The sequence below is a fragment of the Mauremys reevesii genome, linkage group 3 (assembly GCF_016161935.1).
Source record: "Mauremys reevesii isolate NIE-2019 linkage group 3, ASM1616193v1, whole genome shotgun sequence".
In the NCBI taxonomy this organism is placed as follows: Eukaryota; Metazoa; Chordata; order Testudines; family Geoemydidae; genus Mauremys; species Mauremys reevesii.
The window spans coordinates 121,628,780-121,649,682 of NC_052625.1; the positions used below are offsets into that span (position 1 = coordinate 121,628,780).

Genomic DNA, 20,903 nt, shown 5'->3' on the forward strand with positions numbered 1-20,903 from the left:
ACCTGCACAAAAGGCTGGAGGTCTAACAATATAAATAGGGTTTCTGATTTTCAGTTTTAACCAATAAACAGTGATAAAACACACCGATATAACAGCAAAAAACCAAAATCAGTGTTTATCCAATAGACACCAGAAAAACACTAGAAATGGTTACTTGGATCTAAGGGCTTGTCTACATAAAGCAGTACTGTGAGCTAAGGGGATGTAATTTCCAAAGTGCATGAACATGGTGCACATTAATTGGTCTTTGTAGACTCTGCTGGTAAGCACTAAAGATTCTTTTGAGTGCTTTAACATAGTGCTGTTTTAAACAGTATACTACGTGGAAGCACACTACAGAACATTACAAAGGGATTACTTATTTTGCTATGTACCACTGTAATGAGTAATGCATATAATTACTCATTGTGGTATATACAAAGAGAAAGTCCTCAAAACCCCAATTTGTGGGCATCTACATAAAACTAAAAAATTGCTAAAACAAAAAACCTTTGAAAAATAGGGTGACCAGATAGCAAATATGAAAAATCCGGATGGGGGGTAATAAGTCCCTATATAGGAAAAAGCCCTGAATATTGGGATTGTCCCTATAAAATTGGGACATCTGGTCACCCTATTGAAAAAATGATATTAATAACCCCTGAAAAACTGAAACCCTAAATATAAACCTGTGAAATATCTGAGTCCATAGGGAGTGATCCATTAATGCCGTGGCTTGTTGACTTCCTGAGAAGGCATAAAGCAATAGCTAAGCAACTGCGGTGATTCTTTTTGACTGAGGCAGCATTTCAAAATAATTTCATGTGTGTGCAATATGAAGTCTTTTTTTTTCCTCCAGGAATCTAACTTCCACACTGCTGTCGGAATGTGTGTGTTTCCTGACTTTTGTTCTTAGTTTTCTGCAGGGGTGGCTCTAGACATTTCGCCTTGGGGCGGCATGCCGGGGCAGGGCGCTCTGCTGGTCGCCGGTAGGGCGGCAGGCGGCTCCGGTGGACCTCCTGCAGGTGTGCCTGCGGAGGTTCTGTTGGTCCCGCGGGACTCTCCGCAGTCACGCCTGTGGGAGGTCCACCGGAGCCGCCTGCCACCCTACCGGTGACCGGCAGAGTGCTCCCCGCGGCATGCCGCCCCAAGCACGCGCTTGGCGTGCTGGGGCCTGGAGCCGCCCCTGGTTTTCTGCATGTGATTAACAGTTTTATTAAAGCTTGGAATTAAATCAGCTGCTGTCAAAGCTTCTTCATGTTCCTAGCATATTTAACAACACATCAGAACTTTGTTGATCCTCTCTGTCTTCCCATTGTTTCTATGTCAAAATGAGTGAAGCTTGAATCAACCTTTACATCCCTGCAAATACAGAAGAGGGGTAGAATCAAAGGAAATAGGGCTAGGAAAAATAAATGCTTTGGTCTTGCCACTGAGTGTCACTCTTACTCCACACATTTCTTAGCAGGAAATCTGTTTTCGTTATCAACACAACCCGTGCAAATTTCACTTGAATAATCTATGATCTTGTAGCCAAAACATGAGTGTACTTTAGGGAAAAATACATATAAAAATTAAGTAAACCGCAGAAGAAAATGATGATGATTTACAAAGCACATCCTCCTCATTCTGATGTGTAAGGGACTCTACCTTGTTATAAACCTAATACTGACATTTACCTGTCTAGCCCTCCGTTTATAAAACTATTTTCCTGCTGAACCAGTATGGACATGCCATATATCAGTTCAAAGAGTATCTGTAAATGTCAAAAGAGGATTTGGTTTTTCAAAGTGGTCATCTAGTAACAACTGACATGGATAGGAAATGAAGTGGAGGAGAAATCTCTAAGCGTGGCTGTAATAAACTTATTTAAAAATGTTATTGAATATTCACAGAAAAATATGTACAATGATCATTCAGCTCTAGTTCCAATTCAGAGTGCATCCTTATTAATATTAAAATGCCCCATTCTATTATTTGAAATGGTTTGGAATGGATTCCATAGTGTGAAGGTATAGTTGGGAGAAATGGAATGAAATCAAAATAAGCAATATAGAAAACTCAGTATGGAAAACTTCCTAACAGTTTGATCTACTGGATTATGAAACCATTTCTCAAGATAAATGGTGAAAGCTTCATTGTTTGATAAACTTAAAAGCGGACAAAACAAAGCACTGAAAAATGTATTGTAGGAAACAATACTAGATAGACAGGAACTTGGTTAGCCTAACAATATTTTCCATTTCTAACTGTTGTGATTCCATGACTTATGAGGTGATATTTTATTTGTGTTTCTTTTACAAATTAGCTAATAGTTCATTTGAACGAAATGCAAGAATATGATGGTTTCACTACAGAAAATATCAGTGCAGTGCATCTGCTCGGTTTAAAATCTCATTGTACGATGACTGATACCTTATTAAATATTTCTCCTTATATATGGATGGCTGTACTTCTCTTGGCAGATCGTGAACAGAGTATCATTTCATATGTTCTTAGGATATGTGCCAAAGGCCAACTCAAGATCATAAGAGGCAACACTCTCGTACTGCTAAGAAAAATCTGTAGTGCTTCAAAGCAGCTGACATTTTGTTTTTGATTTTTTTTTTAAAAGAGAGAGAGATTAATAACACAAGATGTACAGAAACTGTAACTTCTTTGATGTGGAACCTCTCAAACACAGACATCCCTAAAACCAGGCTTTATAGATCTTGCTATCCTTGCATGAAGCCTCATTCTAACTTTCTAGCTTTTAGATCAAGCAAAACAAAAGTAAATCAGCATTTGACTCCGCGGGTTAAAATGCACACTTTATAGAATTAAAGCTATTAAACTGTCTTTCTTCAAGCTTGACTTACTCCTTATATTTCAAGAAGATCAACATAACAAGCCTACTTTTCACCTTTCTACCTTCAGACATTGTTGAATTATCAGTGTGCAAAATTTCTGATTTCAGTATATGGGCTTTTTTTTTTCTAATGCATGCCTAGAGTAAATGCATATCTGAGATCCCAGGTAGGAGTCTAGCAAAGAGCATGAGTTCTGTGGCACCACTGCCAGGCTGGCAAAGAAGAATAGCTGTAAGTGTACCTGCTAGGACTGTGGGATAGCCGAAGACATATTAAGCACCTCAAAATATTTTTGAATCAGTGCACAGTTTTTGATGTAGAAGAATGTGGATTTTATGTGTATGATTTGTAGGGGTAGAGTGTAATTATTAAAAATGGATTATATGTCTCATGCTTTTGTGTATATTTAAAGCCCTTTATACTGATACTTTCTTCTTGATTTCTCTGAAAATAACCCTTGTCACCTAAATCTACAAGATTTTTGTTTTGCTCTTTGTTTCAGTACCAGAGGCAGTTAACCTCATTGAGATACTGGTTCTGTCTGATGACACCATCAATATATCTTGGAGTGAGCCTTCACAGCCAAATGGACCCATAGACTCTGTCCGCTATCAAATTACTGTCAACTTTTTACCCCCAATTCCTGCAGCTCCTTTGAGAAAAAATGAATTTCCAAATGGATCACTTGCCTGGTCTATTAACAGCCTCAATGGTGGAACAAATAACGTATTCAAGGTATAATTATAAGTTACTTTATCATATTTTCAGGTTTCTTGAGTAGACATACTTATTACCCAAAAAGTGACCAAGCCACTGTTTTGTAAAGTAAGAGCATACTTGCATTTTGTAAACATGGGTTCAGACCCCTGGCAGAGTTGTCTCAGTCCTTCAGCTTTCTGAGGAAGATAAATCACACTTCATCCATTTCTCCTTGTGTGGGTCTTTCAGATGAGATCTTAAAAACTGAGCTCTGGGGCATTTCTGTTTTGTGTGGGCACTTAAGACCCCATACATATGTGTAATGCTTGGCTGTGATATCTTTAGCTAGTAATTCTCTTCTTGGCACTGTCATGCAGCATGCTGTGAGTTGATCAGATGGCTGCCAACCTTCCCCCTGTAAGGCAGAGTTTTTCAGTCCTATGGTATATGCAGTAGTTTGGGATAAATGAAGCTATATAAATTTAAAATGTTAGTTGGTCAAATCTTGAAGTCTCACTGCAAAACTTCTATCCTGATCCATTGAGGTCAATGGGAGACTGTCCATTAACTCCACTGGTAGTAGGATCAGGTCTTTGGCCTATTGTTAGTATTAATAAAATATTTTTATTTAATGGAAAATTCCTAGTTCTCCCAAAAAGCTGTTTGGTCCAGATCTACCAAGATATTTACCAAGAACTCCAGACTTAGGTGCCTATGTCTGGCATTTAGGCTCCACTGAGATCCAGAAAACTTCTGCCTAACGCTGTAGGTGCTAAACTCACTTGATGCCTAAATTGTCAGGATAAAAGTTCCCTTGATGCCTGAATTCCTGCCCCTGGCATGCACTCTGCTGCCTCACACTATTACTTGTGACGGGGTCAGGCCAGATGGCTACAGGAGAGTGATCCTATTAGGATTCTGCCCGCCTACTACTAAAGGACCTCCCCCCAGCCTAAGGGGAGTATCCACTCTAGGCATTTGGAAGCCTGTTTCCCACCTAAGCCCCAGGACGATCCATGATTGGGAGGAAGATAAGTGAAGGATAAGTGTGTGGGGCCTGATTTGGTCGGCATGCTCAGAGGCTGCCTTCAGGGCTGGGTCCCTTTCAAAATCTGATTGGTGTGGTACTCACCTTGCAGCTTTTAGCTCCTGGCCAAAGCACTCACCTGGGAGATGGGAGACCTGAGTTCAATTCCCACCTCTGGCTGGGGGAAAGGATTTGAACAGGGGTCTCCCACACATTTCAGGCGAGTGCTCTAGCAGCTGAGCTACGGGATATCCTGATATAGCACTCCCTCAGTCTTGCCTGTTGACGCTCTTCCACTGTGTGTAAGTAAAGTCATTGGAGCAGTGGGACTGGATCCTACATCTCCCATATGGGTGCCCTAACCACCAGGCTACAGAATCGTTCTCTCGCTCGCTCTCTGGCCCAATCGCTCTTTCATTATTTGATCCATTGTGGTACAGCTTCAACAGAGAGATGGAGGGAGCCCCACATCAGAATATCCCATAGTTCAGTGGTTAGTGCACTGTCCTGAGAGGTGTGGGAGGCTTCTTTTCCCCTATCAGGCAGAAGAATGAATTAAACCTGGGTCTCCCCAGCCCCGGTGAGTGCTCCAACAACTGGGGTAAAATGTATAGGGTGGTCACTAGACCTCCCCATGCATTTTGTGTGGAGTGAAGCAGGTGTCTAACCCACTCTCACAAAAAATGACTTAGGTGCCTACACCGCTTGACTCCAGGAGAGGGTTCTTGGCTGTGGGTCACAAAGCAGAGATAGGTGCCTCGCTGCACCATGGATTCAGGAGCCTGTCTCTGAGAAAAGGGCAGAGCTTTAGCACATGCCTCTCTCCACAGCATCTTCCACAGGCTAGCTAAGGCGGCTCCCTGCTTAGCATGCTGGCTTTTGAGGCTCTCATTGTAAGGTGCTTGTCTCTTCATACATATTAGCATGCGCACCTAATTCAGGCTTTGTGGATCACGGTGGTGTTGCTGTGATATTTTTAGGCACCTAAAAGTTAAGCGTTGGGAAGCTGAGCATCGCACTGCCTTAGTCCCTTTGTGGCATCCAGGTTTTTCTGTTTTATCCATAGAACTATACTTGATTATTTCACTGAAAGTTGACAGACACATACGAGCGGATTCCACCTTTCAGCTGTTTATAATTTTTTTTTAAAAAAGCATACTGCAAATAAATAGTTGGAGGAACAATACACCAATTCTGGTATTTCTTTAGTATTAGCAAGGGCAGGTTAACAAGGGTCTAAAAATGCATGCAGCGCATTGGCTGTTTGGTGGACTTTAGGAGAAAAACGTCTCTCAAATTAGGATGTGCCCAGGAAAGAGGAGTGCAGGGAACGGTCTTTAACATCTAGTTGGTTAAAATGTCGCAATTCCTTGTGGGTCATTGAATTCCACTGAAGTGTGACGCTATCCATGACACTGTCCAGGCAGGCTGCAGACAAAGGAAGGAGACTTATATGGACAGAATAGGTGATATTTTAATTGGTGATTTTAAACCTAGGGAGAAGGTCTCAGTGGGTGTCAAAACGCTACCCAAAGGTTTGCGGAAATGCTTGTGTCACACAAGGAAGGAATATGAGGGGAGCAGTTCTGTGGGAAAGATGAAACTGGGGAGCTGAGAAGAGTCTGTTGGATGGGGCTAGCGGCCAAGAGGAGTTCTGTCTCAGGGTCCCCATAGCTTTAGTGGGAAGGCCAAGAATGTTTGGATTCAGGCTGTACATAGTCTTAATCTTTCCCTGAGTATTAACTTTGTTTAAAGCACTTAAGTAATGTTCCAAGGTACTTGAATGACTAAAGGGAGCACTCACATTGCCATAACAACAACCACCAAAACCACACCCAATGCAGTTTTCAGAGTGGCTTGAGACTGTATGTTTCATTGTTTCTCCTGTTAGGTTCTTGCTTTTCATCCAGAGAAGAACTGGTTTTCTGAGAGTGCCCCTGTGTTTGCAGCAACATTTGAGACTCCGCCTGTCCCTGTTCATATAATTGCCAGAAACACCAGTTGTCAGTTAGAATGGAGGTCTCCTTTGCATGGCAACATAACCAGCTTCTGGTTTGAATTGCAGAAGGTAAACAATAGCCTTTTCTTTTCAGATTAAAGGCCAGATTTTGTCCAGCCTTGTAGAGGGTGGGGAGGTAGGGAAGGATGCAAGGAGTCATACTGGGTAATTCAGGCACTATAATGTCACTGCCAGTAGTAGTACTCCAACAAGGGGCAAGGTGAAGGCAACACTGGCCAGGAACAAGGGAGAACTGCCCCTGCAGCAGGTGTTCTCCAGGACTTCCAAAAGATTTTTGGCTGAGTCATCCAGAATCTCTCGGGGAAGGAATAGCCCTCTTACATGCTCTCCAGTGTGTGCTGTGGTTAGAAAGAAATAGGTGGGCTCCAATTTTTTTAAATGTTGAAATAATTTTTTTTAAAACAGTCTATGAATTTTATTTTCATCTCCTACATGGGGCAGGCCTAGAAAGAAACTGCTGGGGAAACAAATCAGTCCTGCAGCATGCGCTATGAAGTAAATGCTACAATGGTAGCAATATACATGGCAACTTCAGGTTTAACATCTGAACCACGGTAGTCAGAAAATGCCAGAGATGCTTCTGGACTGCATGAATGTCTTAATAGAGCTGATCATAATCGTGATGGCTTCACTTAGGATCAGCCTGGCAAGCAAAACTCACAGCGAGCCAAAGGTACAGGTCAAACACAGGTGTGGAAGGGGAAGGCTGCTTATGGTCTCTCCAGCTCTTGCACATCTATGCTACCCACTCTGTTGTCCCGTGTGATTTCCAGGCCTTGTAGATCTCAGAAGAATAACATCAAATTTCTAGGTGGTCTTGGTCTGTCGGAAGAGGGTTTGTAGTTCACGTTCCCCCGTCTCAATAGCCTCTCAGTACTCGTGTTTGTATACATACTTCTTTAAGGGCCCCATACCAAGGCCACTGAAGTCAATAGAAAGACTCTGTTGATTGCAATGGACTTTGGATCAGGCCCTCACAGAGTGAGACCATTGACTCAGATGATATTTTATTTTTCTAGTGGCAAACAAAAAATGGCTGGTTTTGTCCTGCAAACATCACCTGTACGGCAGGTCCCACGTATAAATGTCATCTCACGGGAGTTCGTCCTGACACCAACTACTTTGTGCGAGCAGCAGTTATTTACATAACCGGAGCAAAAAGCACCTCACCTCCAGGAAGCTTTAAAACTAGGGGTAAGCCCTTAAAATCATGTGATCCTAGATTAACACTATTTTGAGGGTGCAAGGAAACATTTTCAGGATGCTTTTCCATATAATATTCATCTTATAAGAATCACTGATTTCTCTCTGTGTGAACTCAAAAAAAAAAAAGGCACAAAATAAATATCTGCCAAAGGTGGGAGATGGGGAAGGAGAGAGTGGAATTGAAATGAAATACTTTAATGTTATAAGAACTCGTGAATCCAGGCAGAAGTCTGAATGTGTGTGGATGAACCTTGTGAAGTTTCCCATCATGAATAAAAGTCTAAAGGTTCCTTTTTCACAAGTAGCCTTTTAGATGAGAATCTCCAGTTCCTTCAGATGTCTCAACACCCAGGTGCATGTCGAAGTTTTGCTCTAGCCCTAGCTCTTGTCACTTTTTTCTCAGAATAGGAAATGTGTGTATTAATATACTATGTTTTCAGAATTCTACATTTTCTCACTTTACACAATAGCTGGAGTTCCAAGTAAACCAGGAATCCCCCAAATAGCAGAGGAGAATAAAAATTCTGTACAGTGGGAAAAAGCTGAAGACAATGGAAGCAATCTTACCTACCACATTTTAGAAAGCAGGTAAGTGAATTGCAGAGCATGCTCCTGCTAGCAAATGATCGATGGTTCATTTGTGTATGGGTATCCAGCAGAATGTTTTACAGTAATTAAGTAGGAAATAGGTTCAGATTAAATACTAATGAGCTTACATTTAGGCCCAAATCCCAAATTGAATTTAAGCCATTTTAGAAATTTCTGAATGTTTGATATCCTTTGTTTTGAAATTGCATTTACATGCTCCTGCACATCTTGTTTTCAGGCAAGACAGGAAGGACGATCATCAATATGATTTGTGGCTGAAGGGGGGAATTCGGGCTTTCAGCTTATTCCTCATATATACTTACTAATAGAAGAGGTAGGCTGAGGAGTTGATGAGGAGATTCAGGGACCTCACAAGCACGCTGGCCTAAATTTTCCAAAGTGACTAGAAATGTTAGGTCCCTTGATTTGTTTTGGGTACTCAACTTGACACAGTTTAAAGGATCTGATTTTCAGAGGGCTGGTGCTCAGTTCATTATGGAAATCATCCCCCTCTGAGGTGTCTCAGGCTTCCAAAAATTGAAAAGTTCCCTGCACTCAAGGCTGGACTAAGTGGTAATTAGACATTTCCTGACAGGTGTTTGTCTAACCTGCTCTTAAAAACCTCCAATGACAGAGATTCTACAGCCTACCTAGGTAATTTGTTTCAGTGCTTAACTACCCTGACAGTTAGCAAGTTTTTCCTAATGTCCAACCTAAACCTCCCTTGCTGCAATTTAAGCCCATTGCTTATGTACTTGAAAACTGTTATCATGTCCCCTCTCAATTTTCTCTTCTTCAGACTAAACAAATCCAGTTTTTTCAATCTTCCCTCACAGGTCATGTTTTCTAGACCTCTAATAATTTTTGTTGCTCTCCTCTGGACTTTCTCCAGTTTGTCCATATCTTTCCTGAAATGTTGCACCCAGACCTGGACACAATACTCCAGCTGAGGTCTTATCGGCGCAGAGTGGAAGGATTACTTCTCATGTCTTGCTTGCAACACTTCTGCTAATATCCCAGAATGATGTTTGCTTTTTTTGCAACAGTCTTACACTCTTAACTTATAATTGCCTTGTGATCCACTATGACCCCCAGATCCCTTTCTGCAGTTCTCCTTCCTAGGCAGTCATTTCCCATTTTGTATGTGTGCAACTGATTGTTCCTTCCTAAGTGGAATACTTTGTATTTGTCTTTATTAAATTTCATCCTGTTTACTTCAGACAGTTTCTCCAGATCATTTTTGAATTTTAATCCTATCCTCCAAAGCACTTGCAATCCCTCCCAGCTTAATATAATCTGCAAACTTTATTAGTGTACTCTCTTTGCCATTATCTAAATCACTGATGAAGATATTCAACAGAACTGGATCCAGGACTGATCCCTGTGAGACCCCACTTGGTATGCCCTTCCAGCTTGACTGTGAACCACTAACAACTATTCTCTGGGAATGGTTTCCCAACCAATTATGCACCCGCCTTATAGTAGCTCCATCTAGATTGTATTTCTGTAGTTTGTTTATGAGACGGTCACGTAAGACAGTGTCAAAAGCCTTACTAAAGTCAAGATATACCTCATCTAATGCTCATACCCCATCCACAAGGTTTGTTATCCTGTAAAAGAAGGCTATTAATTTGCTTTGACATGATTTGTTCTTGACAAATCCATGCTGACTGTTACTTATCACTATATTATCTTTTAGATGTTTGCAAATCGATTGCTTGATTATTTGCTCCATTATCTTTCCCGGTAATGAAGTTAAGCTGACTGGCCTGTAATTCCCCAGATTTTCCTTATTCCCCTTTTTATAGACGGGCACTAAATTTGTCCTTTTCCAGTCCTCTGGAATCTGTCCCACCTTCTATTAGTTTTCGAAGATAATCGCTAATGGCTCAGATATCTCCTCAGTCAGCTCCTTGAGGATTAAGAAATGTCTTAGGAAAGGCTATCTTCTAAATATTTCTGACTCTGATAAACTCAGAAAAACCAGAAAGTTCTGGAAATCTCATAAGAAAACTAGTTCTAATAAGATTTCCAAGCCATTTCCCAGATACATAGATCTGTTTGGATAAACTGGTTAATCAGATGAAGTTTTGAATGCTTTTCCAAATCAAACCTCTGAATCAATTAATGCATATTCATCACTAATTGAAGTATAGATACCTCATTATCCAGAGGCATTGCGGGGGAAATGTTAAATAGTTGTCAGACAAGGGCATTAAATGTTCCAGGTTACTGGGAACTCCTTGAATTAATCCTCTTACAAATGGTTAGCTATAGTGAACATGTCTATACTCATAGGCATCTACACAGCAGTAGCTAAAACTGTAAAAAGTCCTTCTTTTGGGATCAGATGGGGTAACTGTATAGCCTAGGATATTTTTTGTCAGAAGAGTTGTCTTTGATACTTCCAATTCCTGATAAGGAATCTGGAGGGGAATCTTGTCAGGGCATTCCAGAGTCAATGTAAGTATTAAATCTCCCAAAGATGAATACATTGCATAATATCAAAGGGGGTTCTTCTGCTGGGATATTTCTATGACATTTCGTAAATTGGGGGTTAGGAAAAGAACCAAAAAATAAAACTCAGTGCATTGTTTTTCCTAAGTTAATTTAGTGCTCATGATAGTGAAAGACTGACAGCACTGCCAGAACTTGGCATACTTCAGCTGCATAAGCTTTCACCCGGGCATACTTTCCTGGTGTTGTAAGCTTCTACCATGAGAACACGACAGTACTGAGCTGGATACGATAACTGAGATACGATGAGACCTGATGATTTTGATCTGCTAAAGGCCAGATTGCACCTGACCCATGTGTGGGAGTCCAAGGTGAGGAAAGGCATAAGGAGCTTTATCTCATGTAAGGGTTATGCACAGTCACAAGTTTGTATTCTCCTGGCTCCAAAGCAGCCCATAATCAGTCCATGATTCATCTTTGATTTTTCATCAGTTTTCTGAAATTTACTTTTCTCATGTGGTTTTGATGTAAAAACAGGAGAAGGTCAATGGTTTCAACTGAGTTTTGCACCCATTTGAACCCAGTTAGATAAGTGTGAACCCAGCTAACCAATACCAAAGAAAATATTGGCATAATCTCCTTGAGGATAACCACTGATTTTCACAGAACTCTATCAGTAACATGAATAACCCGACAACATATACATTTAGCTTCCACATGGCTTTCTGGGCTAGATGTTTTTGTTCTGTTGTTCTGCTTTAGAGTGAGTTGTGGGGTTTGTTGGCATACAGTACAAGGCCATTTCACATGGAGTACACCTGTATCGTGTAACATGAAATGACGATTCAGACATGCCCTACAGATCTAATGTATGTTCCTTCTTCAGATGATGTATAATCTGCTCTGAATTTGTGGTAAGCGAGCCAATCAAAGCCAACTTTAAAAGGAAGCAATATACCTGGCAGCCAGCAGATACTGTGGGAAACTGGCTAGCTAAAGGATTGTGTCTTCCCTGCCAGTGACATGCTTTCTGTATTAGCTTGTGAAACCTGATACACAAGAGGCACTGAACTGCTTTAGGCCTGAGAGAGCTAAAACCTCTAACAGTACAAAGAATAAATGAAGAGGTTTTTTTGCCTAAAATCAAACAACAATGTTCTGAGATCCTGGCTATGAGCGGCATATTAAAACTGCAGAAAGGATGCCCTCACCGGGTATGTCCAAAACATGCTGGCATTTCATTTTCTATGCCAGGCTAAAGAGGTGTCATCTCCTGCGTTACTGGAACGGCATGTTAATATCACTATGTTTCTGTAGCCAAACCCACATGAATGGAATGGTACTGCCTGTAGAGCATGTGCAAGAAGTGAGTCTTCATGTAGGCCATGCTGTTGAAATGATGTATGGCAGAAGCCGTAAATAACAAAAACTAGCTAATATATCTTTGTTGTTTTGCTGTGCACTTTGTAGGAAGGGGTCCTGGAACACAAGCAAAATGAAGCCTTCTTGGGAGATGGTTTACAATGGCTCTTGTACCAATATATGCACATGGAAGGCCAAGAACCTAGAAGGAACTTACCAGTTTCGAGCCGCAGCTGCAAATATGCTGGGACTGGGTGAATACAGTGGCATCAGTGACAATATAGTGTTGGTTAAAGGTATGTGCTGTACTTTTTATTCTGTAAATCAGCTAACATTGAAATGGTAGATCACCAACACAAATCATTTTTATTCAGGGTAACCCCAATGATTTATGAACAGAGACAACTATTTGTATGAAGATGTCGTAGCATCTATAGTGTAAAAGGTGTAAGTGGCAATTAATAGCAGTGTTTCTGTGAAGATTCCCCATTGGTAGTGCTAGGGATAACTTTCTTTTCAGAGAAACACTGGGACCAAACTCTCTCTGCACTCGTTATCCCTGGGTTGGATATGTTTTTCTACACTGTCTGGAGATGCTGTGGTATATCGAATGAAGTAAGGGTGGTGGGGTTCAAAGGAGCTCAGTGTTTGCTCAGTTCTGCTCCCATTGACATCAGTGAGAGTTTTCCCATTGACTTCAGTGGGAGCAGATGTAGGCATGCACTGAGGCTTTTGAAAATCCCATCCTAACTGTTTAACAGTTGAACAGCTCTGCACTCTTCTTTCATTTACAACCGTCGGAGGTTAGAGGAACGGCACAGAGCGGGAGTTCTAACAGGCTCCGTCTACACTGCACCGCTTACAATGGCATGGCTGTGCCACTGCAGCCGCACCGTTGTATGTTTTCACACCCCTGAGTGACAAAAGTTTTAACCTCGAAAGTGCAGTGTAGACAAAGCCACAGTTTTGCTGAGCTCAGTTGCAATGTCAGTGAACTACTCTTCTCTTTCTTAACAGATGCTGCACCCCGCCCAGAGGCAACCATGACCATAGCTGTTGTGACTGGAGTGATTGCCTTCATCTTAATTGTGATTGCACTGTTTGCTTTAGGTATGTGATTACAAAGTTTAATGCACCTTGTGCGTCTGCCAGACCACAACAAAATGAAACAAATCAGGAATGTAAGAGAAGGACCGTCTGGTGTTTTAGAGCTAGATCTTGTGAGGTGCCAAGCAACCACTGGAGCATGTTTCCTGGCCTTAGCACAGTAGAAACTTGGATCTCTACTGGGTGGTGCTGTATAGCCCCCATGCAGAAGACCTGGGGCTAGAAGGGACCTGAGAATGCTCATGTTTTGGGTCACCAGAGATTACCGGTTATGCTCATAGTGGCAAGTTTCATTGCAATGATTTTAGTTCTCTGCAGGGAGAGCAGAGGGATACTGAGGGTGCAGTTGCGCTCTTGCATTGTAAACTCACACTGGTACGGTTAGTAATTGTTTCGTCAGGTATGTCACTGATGTTCATATGTTTAACCCCAAATGCGGGAAAGGGACTAGAAAAGGGTCTATGATATAGAGGAAAAGCAAATGTAATTATTCAGCTTACTTGTGTAAAAGGATGTCGAAGTGCAATCTCCTATGTTCTGCTTTTCCCTTCCAGTCTGGCACAGAATATGGAAGTTCAGAAAGTCTGCGCAGCATGGGCAGATAGTGCTTGTCAGAGAAGATAAAGAATTAGATCAACTTAGGGGGCTGGCTGATGCTGTGGGATTGTCTAATGCTTGCTATGCTGTGAGGTATGTAATTGTGACATGTGTAAAAGCTACTTCCAGAGCAGAAAATTTAGCCGACCTTCGTGAGCCTGATTTTCACAGATGCTGAGCACCTAAAACTATGAGTGAAGTCAGTGGGAGCTGTGGGTGCTCAGCACTCAGAGAATCAGGCCCAGCGAAAGTTACTTAGTGCCCACAATTGGGGCAGATTTTTAAAAGAGTTCAGCTTCCATCTAGGCACCTAAATAAGGACCAGCTTTTCAAAAGAGCATAGGACCCAGCTGCTCCCATTGTGGCACTGTGGAATATCATTCCATGATTGCTCAGCATCCTCTGTGCTGTGATGGGTATAAATCTGGCTCTAGGTACACAAGAGGTGTAATTCCCTCCTCTGCAGAGGGCATGCAAAAATCCTGTGCATCACTTCAGTCTCTTGTGAACTGTGTTCAAGACAAATTGTACCAAATTTGTTTAAGGCAAAATTTGAGAGCATTCCTCAACCATGTACTTATTTGAATGAATATTTATTTTTAAAGCTATAACAAGCCATACTGTTTTGTAGCACTCTTCCTACTCGGGCAGAGATTGAATCTTTGCCAGCCTTTCCTCGGGACAAACTGAATTTGCATAATCTGCTGGGAAGTGGAGCCTTTGGAGAGGTGTACGAAGGGACTGCAGTAGATATCACAGGAGCTGGAAATGGGGAATCCAAAGTGGCAGTGAAGGTAATTTCAGCTGTGTAGCCCCTTTAGCAACAGCATGGTCTAAGGTGAGCAAACATGGCTTTGTGGTTAGGCCATAGGAATAGGAGTCAAGAAACCTGGGTTCTATTTCTGTCCCTGCCACTGATTCACTCATGGAATCCTTGTGAAATCACTAAGGGCTGAGCTCCCCTCATAGCACATGTTAATGTCAAGTCTTGGGCCTTTCCTTATCTGAGACAGTCAATCATGTTAAACATTTTAACTTAAATCATATATATATATAAGTCACTAGAGGAGGGTAATCCAGAATTTAAATTGTATATAGATAGATAGATATTTAAATTCTGGATTACCCTCCTCTAGTGACTTAACTAAGACCAAATCTACATTCAATTCCAAATCTTGGGAATGTGAGACTAACTCACTAGGCAACCCACGGCATGTCTACCCTGCAGCTGGGAGTGTGCCTCCCAGACGGGGTAGACAGAGTCACTAATGCTACTCAAGCTAGCACACCAAAAATGGCTGTGTGTATGCTGTGGCACAGACAGCGGCTCAGACTAATCACCTGAGTCCCCTGGATCAGTCCTCGGCTGACTAGCCTGAGCCTCCACCCATGCTGCAGCATCCACACTGCTGTTTTTAGTGTGCTAGCTCAAGCAAACCTAGTGTAAATCTGTCTACCCAGGCTGGGAGGCAGGCTTCCAACTGCAGTGTAGATATACCCCAGTGCCACAGTAATGTGACTTGACATAATGATCCAATCTCCCACCTGTTTAACCATCAGTTGAAACAAGACCTGGAGAGCTGGGAGGTGTAATAGCATGTACGGGAACACTGAACATGTAGCTTTACCTTTATCAAGAGCATGTTGCATTGCCACAGAAAGGGAAAGCAGAAAACAAACGGGATCCATCTGAAAACATTGTTAATACCGCATTGCACAACTATAGGCAACTCCTTTCAGCTGGAACACAATTTTCCTAAGTGTCTTTAGCCTCAGGTGTTACTCCCCTTCCCTATACCCTGCTGTCTGTTTACTAGGCTGTCTTTACACTGTGAGCTCCTCAGAGTAGGAAGAGGGCATAGATGCCTACTTCTGTTTAGAAAATGCCTATTACATTGTAGCCACTACTGGAAATATAGAATAGGAAAAGTGTGTGTGTTAGAAGAGGAAAGCGGCCCACTGAAATTTTTTTTCTATAGATGCTACATGGGTTATACTGGTACTGATCGAATTGTGCTAACTACTTGTTTTGGCCTTAGACTTTGAAGAAGGGTGCAACGGACTATGAAAAGAGTGAGTTCCTGAAGGAGGCACACTTGATGAGGTAATGTTGGATCTGCCACAAAATTTCTTTCAAGAATGATCTAAATGAAGGCTCTGGCCTTCAGGAGGCATTAGAGAATCACTTTCATCTGAATGGGGTTTGTGGGTATCTTTTGTGTCTCTTATTTTTGCTGAAGAATTAAAGCATCCCTGATGAATCATATCAAAATGAAGTTGCAAAATTTGTTTGCATAGTAGATGGAGATTGAAAGTTTATTGCACTAATTTCATGAATTGACTGGATCTTTGGACTGGGAATGTTGCAGCCTCGCTGCTCCTCCCTCTGAGCCAATTAATATAATAATAACTATAGTGATAATTAATAATAATGGGGTGGTGTTTGACAGCCCCAGTTTATCAGGATAAGAGTAGGCCCCAAAGTTTTAATTCCTTGTTGAAAGTTGGTTTTAACACATTCACCAGTAGAGGTTGTCACATATCCTTACCTATTCAGGGCTCAAATATACGATATATGTACATGCCCTCTGAGAATGAATTTACACAAAGAGGTCAGTGTTGAGCTGGAAATCCAGGTTCTCTGGAGTCCCCAGTGAATGTGCCATGATTTGAGGTAAAGACTTCACTTAGGAATATGAATAAGGCTTAATTTTCAGAGGTGTTGAGCACTTGCAATTCTCTAACTTCAAATTTGGGCACTCACAATAAGAAGCTGGTATTGAACATTTGGAATTTAATTTCCCATACTGAAAATATAATATTATGGAATTATAATAGACAGATAGCAATTGTATTGTGTGCATACTCCCTCTTTGCTTCTGTTTCCATAAGTTTTTTTAAAAAATCAATGTCACATTTCCTTTGCTCATTCCTTACGCACTGTCTGAACTGAGTGTGGAATGAGACAGGATCCTATACTTGTATGTGATTATGTAATTAAAGACTATCAAAATGCAGTTTCATAAAGGAGAGGAGTTAAGGTTTTATGTGCATTTCCTGACTTTTGAATGCATCCATTCCCTTCTTTGAGTGCTGGTCCCTATGAATAGTCAGTGTGGGTGCGCCTCTTTAGTTTGTCCTCTACTACCCCTGGTCTGGGACAGAATCCACCTGTGTTCTTTTCTTTCACTCGATGTTTTACCTGTAAATAATTGTAAATAGTTATTTCATTCTTATGTTTACAAAGTTGGTTAGCTTAAATCTAATTTAGTTAGAGTTGGGGAGGTTTCTTCCCCCACCCTGTCTCCCCTATGCCCAGGGTTCCTGGCTTCAATCTGCCTTGCCTGCCCTCAGATCTCCTTCTGAGTGACCCTCACAATACCAGCCTCCACTGCTTGGGGGAGTCATGCATTCTATCTAAGTGTGGGATTTGCCACTTGTCTCCCCCTGTACCAGGCAGGCTCTGGGAGTTACAGGTCTGCCAACCCTTTACAGAGCTAACCATGAGACCTAGATCAGATCCAGGGCCATCCCATTCTCCAATTCTTCACCTGAACCGCTGAGCACTGCTCCGGTGGCAGAACGTCCCACCAAGCTGAAAGACCAAGTGGAAGCATGACAAGGGTAAGGAACACAAAAGAGGAGAGAAGTCTGTTCATAGGTCCTCATATAGGAGAGCAGCTTCACTTCCTCTCTCAGGTTTGAGCAAGACTCTGCGCCCCATACAGTGTTCACCTAGAACTCATGGTGAGATTGGACACACATCGATGATACCAGCAGCTTTTGCTGATCCAAAACTGTCCTCTGAGTGATGCAAAGATAGTGCCAGTGCACTCCCTCTATGCTGGCAGTGTCATACTGCACGCTTAAGCCTGCACCATCAGTCCTGAAACCAAAGACTCCAGCCAGTTCTCTTCCAGCTCAACTGAGATGTGCCCTTCAAGATGTTCTGGCAACCTACCCGGATCCAGAGTCCCTGATCCTCATGTAACCAATGTTAGTACAGGACATTTGTAACCCACGCACCTCCTGAGTGTGGTGTTCTGTCCCCTCTAGTGGCCAAGACCACTTAGAGATTAATGAGTCTGCTCTACAGCCTTAGCTAAGGGCCAGTTGGCTTTTAGTTTATGCGGTAGAGGCTCATGCACTAATCTCCAGAGGCCCCAGGTTTGATCCTGCCTGCCGATGACCGGGGTCTATGTCGGTGTTACACATTGAAACACCATCCATTCCCCAACCCCACCTTCAACAGAGCTATGATATCAGGATGCTGTCCCTGCCCCACCTCCAGCCATACCACCCTCACCCAGGTGACACCAATGGCCCCACCTCTTAAATTGGAGAATTCTACTCAGAGGAGGAACAAGAGATGGTAAACCAGTTACAATAAGGCTTCCCTATAGGAGTCTAGCCCTGACAGGGCTTCATGGAGACTCTCCCCTGCCCAGGACCCATATTCACCCCCAAATGTGTAAAGGTACCAACATACGATCCACCTCCTTACCCGTACGACCCTATCTGGTCGCATTAGGGTGCATGGGATCCTTACCACCAGGCCCAGAATCATAATACTTCAGATACCAACCTCAACCTCCAGCGTTTAGAGAGAAAGCTCTGGCAGAATATCAAGAGGCGCAGCTGGTACTGCCAGAACACTCTATGATTTCATCCTGATCCCCAGATGAGGTGGTATTGCTAGTCTTCCCCACTCTGCCTGACCGTTACAGGCAATACCAAGAACTGCTTAGGAGGATAGCTGACACCCTTCAAATTCCATTGGAGGAAGTGCAGGACCTACATGCAAAGCTTTTAGCCATCCTCCACTCTGCAGCTCCTGCCAAGATGGCCTTATACATGAATGAAGCCATCTTGGACTTGGATAAGGCCATTTGGAAGACCTTGGCCACCTGAGATATCAAGACTTCCAGTCAGCTCACTGAAGGTTCATCTCATAGCTATCATTTCACCCTCCAATAGAGAGTTACTCAGTTTTCACTTATCCCATGACAGTCCAATTCCTTAAAGGCTTTGTTAGTATTTTCCCTCTGCTATCTTTCCCTCCCAGGGATCTGAATTTAGTACTAGCAGCACTTATGAGGCTGTCCTTTGACCCCTTGGCTTCATGCTTCTTTCTGTATTTGATGAAGATGGCCTAGATCCTGTGTTTGTTCTTATGGTCCTGTCAGATTTCCATCTAAATCAAATGATTCATCTACCTGTATTTCACCTGAAGCCCCACCTGAGAGACGAAAGAAGATGATACATGTTAGATGAAAGCCTTTCCCTGTCTTTCTACTTGGATTGGACAAAGCCATTTTGAGGAGCTGGAATGCAGGGCAAGGTCATATAGTCCCACAGATTCTTGAGGTGAATCTCTGGCTGCATCCTCCTCCGTTACCAGCTTGCAGAAATTACACCTCCTCCATGTTGTATCAAAAGTCACTCACATAGGGCACAGGCTACCTCAGTAGTATCACTGCAAGGTGTCCCTCTTTCCAAAATCTCCAGGGCAACTACTTGGAGCTCTGTCCATACATTGACTCAGCACTATGCTCTGACTTATGCCTTGGCAGATGCTGCATCCTTTGGTTCAGCAGTCCCACAGTCTGTGGTACCAGGTACCTTCTCACACCCTTCTCCAAAATAAACATGTTTTAGGAATTGCCCACAGTTAATACAGAACCAATGTTCTCTCTAATTTTTTCCGTCCATGTGCGGCATAAATTTTGTTATGTGCACCAAGGTATGTGCCTATGTGTGCCACCAGTAGAAACCAAAAACCTAGATAGAATATATAGTTTTAAAAAGTTACCATAGTGATAATTACTCCAGCCAGGACAAGTTAGGCATTTTAGAACTCACTACTCAAAGAATTAAATTTAAGTGTAAGAGAGAAATAAAAATGATGAAATGCATAGACCAGTCAAAAAACTGAAATAACACACTTTGAAAGAATAAAATTACAGAGTATCTGTGCATTTCAGGAAGTACCAAGAAGTAACAACAACAATAATACAAGTATGTTTTGGGAGGTGAGGGTGAAAGACACGCACACACCCACACACCCACAGAGAGAGAGAGTCAGTGTGTGTACTGTCTGCTGGGGAAGTCTCTGAGAGATGCCATGCACTGTCTCTTTAAGGCACCCTTGCTGACCGTGGGAAGGCTCATTCAGACCACAGCAGCTCTCCTGCTCCTGTGCCCTGCTCCCCTCTCTGCAGAGATGGGGTACATGGGCAGGGGGGGAACGGAGAGACAGAATATGTGTATGTGAGAGAGAGGTGGCGACAAAGACAGAGAGATCATGCACTGTCTTTTAAAGACACTCACTCAGCACTCGTTCAGATCTCAGATCACAGCAGCTCTCCTGCTCCTGATCCCTGTCCCGCCTACCCTGCTCTGTGGAGATGGGGTACAGAGGGAGGGGGACACCCTGATATTAGTGCCTCCCCCTTCCCCCACTCTGCACAGCCAGCAGGAAGATCCCGGGAGCAGCTGGCCAAGGGCTCCAAGGCAGAGGGCAGGAGCAACATGGCTACAAAGCAGCGGGGGGAGGGGCACATGAACATATGCTGCTGCCTGCCAGATGTGCGCAGCTCTGCTAATCAAGTGTGTGGCACCTGAATCACTCCTGGGCAGCCGCCCGACCGCACAGCTTAGAGGGAACACAGATAGGGACCAACACTAGAAGAAGCAAGGAAAGTTACGTACCTTATAACAACTGGATTTTTTTGAGATGTGTGGTACTTGTGGGTATTCCCGACCTGCTCTCCTTCCCCTCTGATTTGGATCCTCATGTGATTCGCGGTGGAATAGGAACTGAAGGGGCAGACTGTTGACACTACCATTTATGCCCTTGGTTTGTGGCATGAGGAGGCGTAGCATGCAGATGTGGACCAATGGAAAAAGGGGTAAACAGTGAGGTGGCAACATTTGCAGATGATACAAAACTACATTTGATAAATGCAAAATAATGCACATTGGAAAACATAATCCCAACTATACATATAAA

The 20,903-nt window shown here is 42.7% G+C and overlaps 1 protein-coding gene across 1 annotated transcript in view; it reads left to right on the forward strand.

The window, feature by feature from the left end:
* The window catches only part of ROS1 (ROS proto-oncogene 1, receptor tyrosine kinase), a 93,880-nt gene that overhangs the window by 51,946 nt on the left and 21,031 nt on the right, over positions 1–20,903 (forward strand). Inside the window, 9 exon segments of the mRNA XM_039530714.1 lie at positions 3,331–3,563; positions 6,446–6,622; positions 7,594–7,768; positions 8,251–8,368; positions 12,296–12,483; positions 13,205–13,297; positions 13,849–13,984; positions 14,523–14,685; positions 15,931–15,995. Coding sequence (XP_039386648.1) covers positions 3,331–3,563; positions 6,446–6,622; positions 7,594–7,768; positions 8,251–8,368; positions 12,296–12,483; positions 13,205–13,297; positions 13,849–13,984; positions 14,523–14,685; positions 15,931–15,995 — 1,348 coding nt within the window.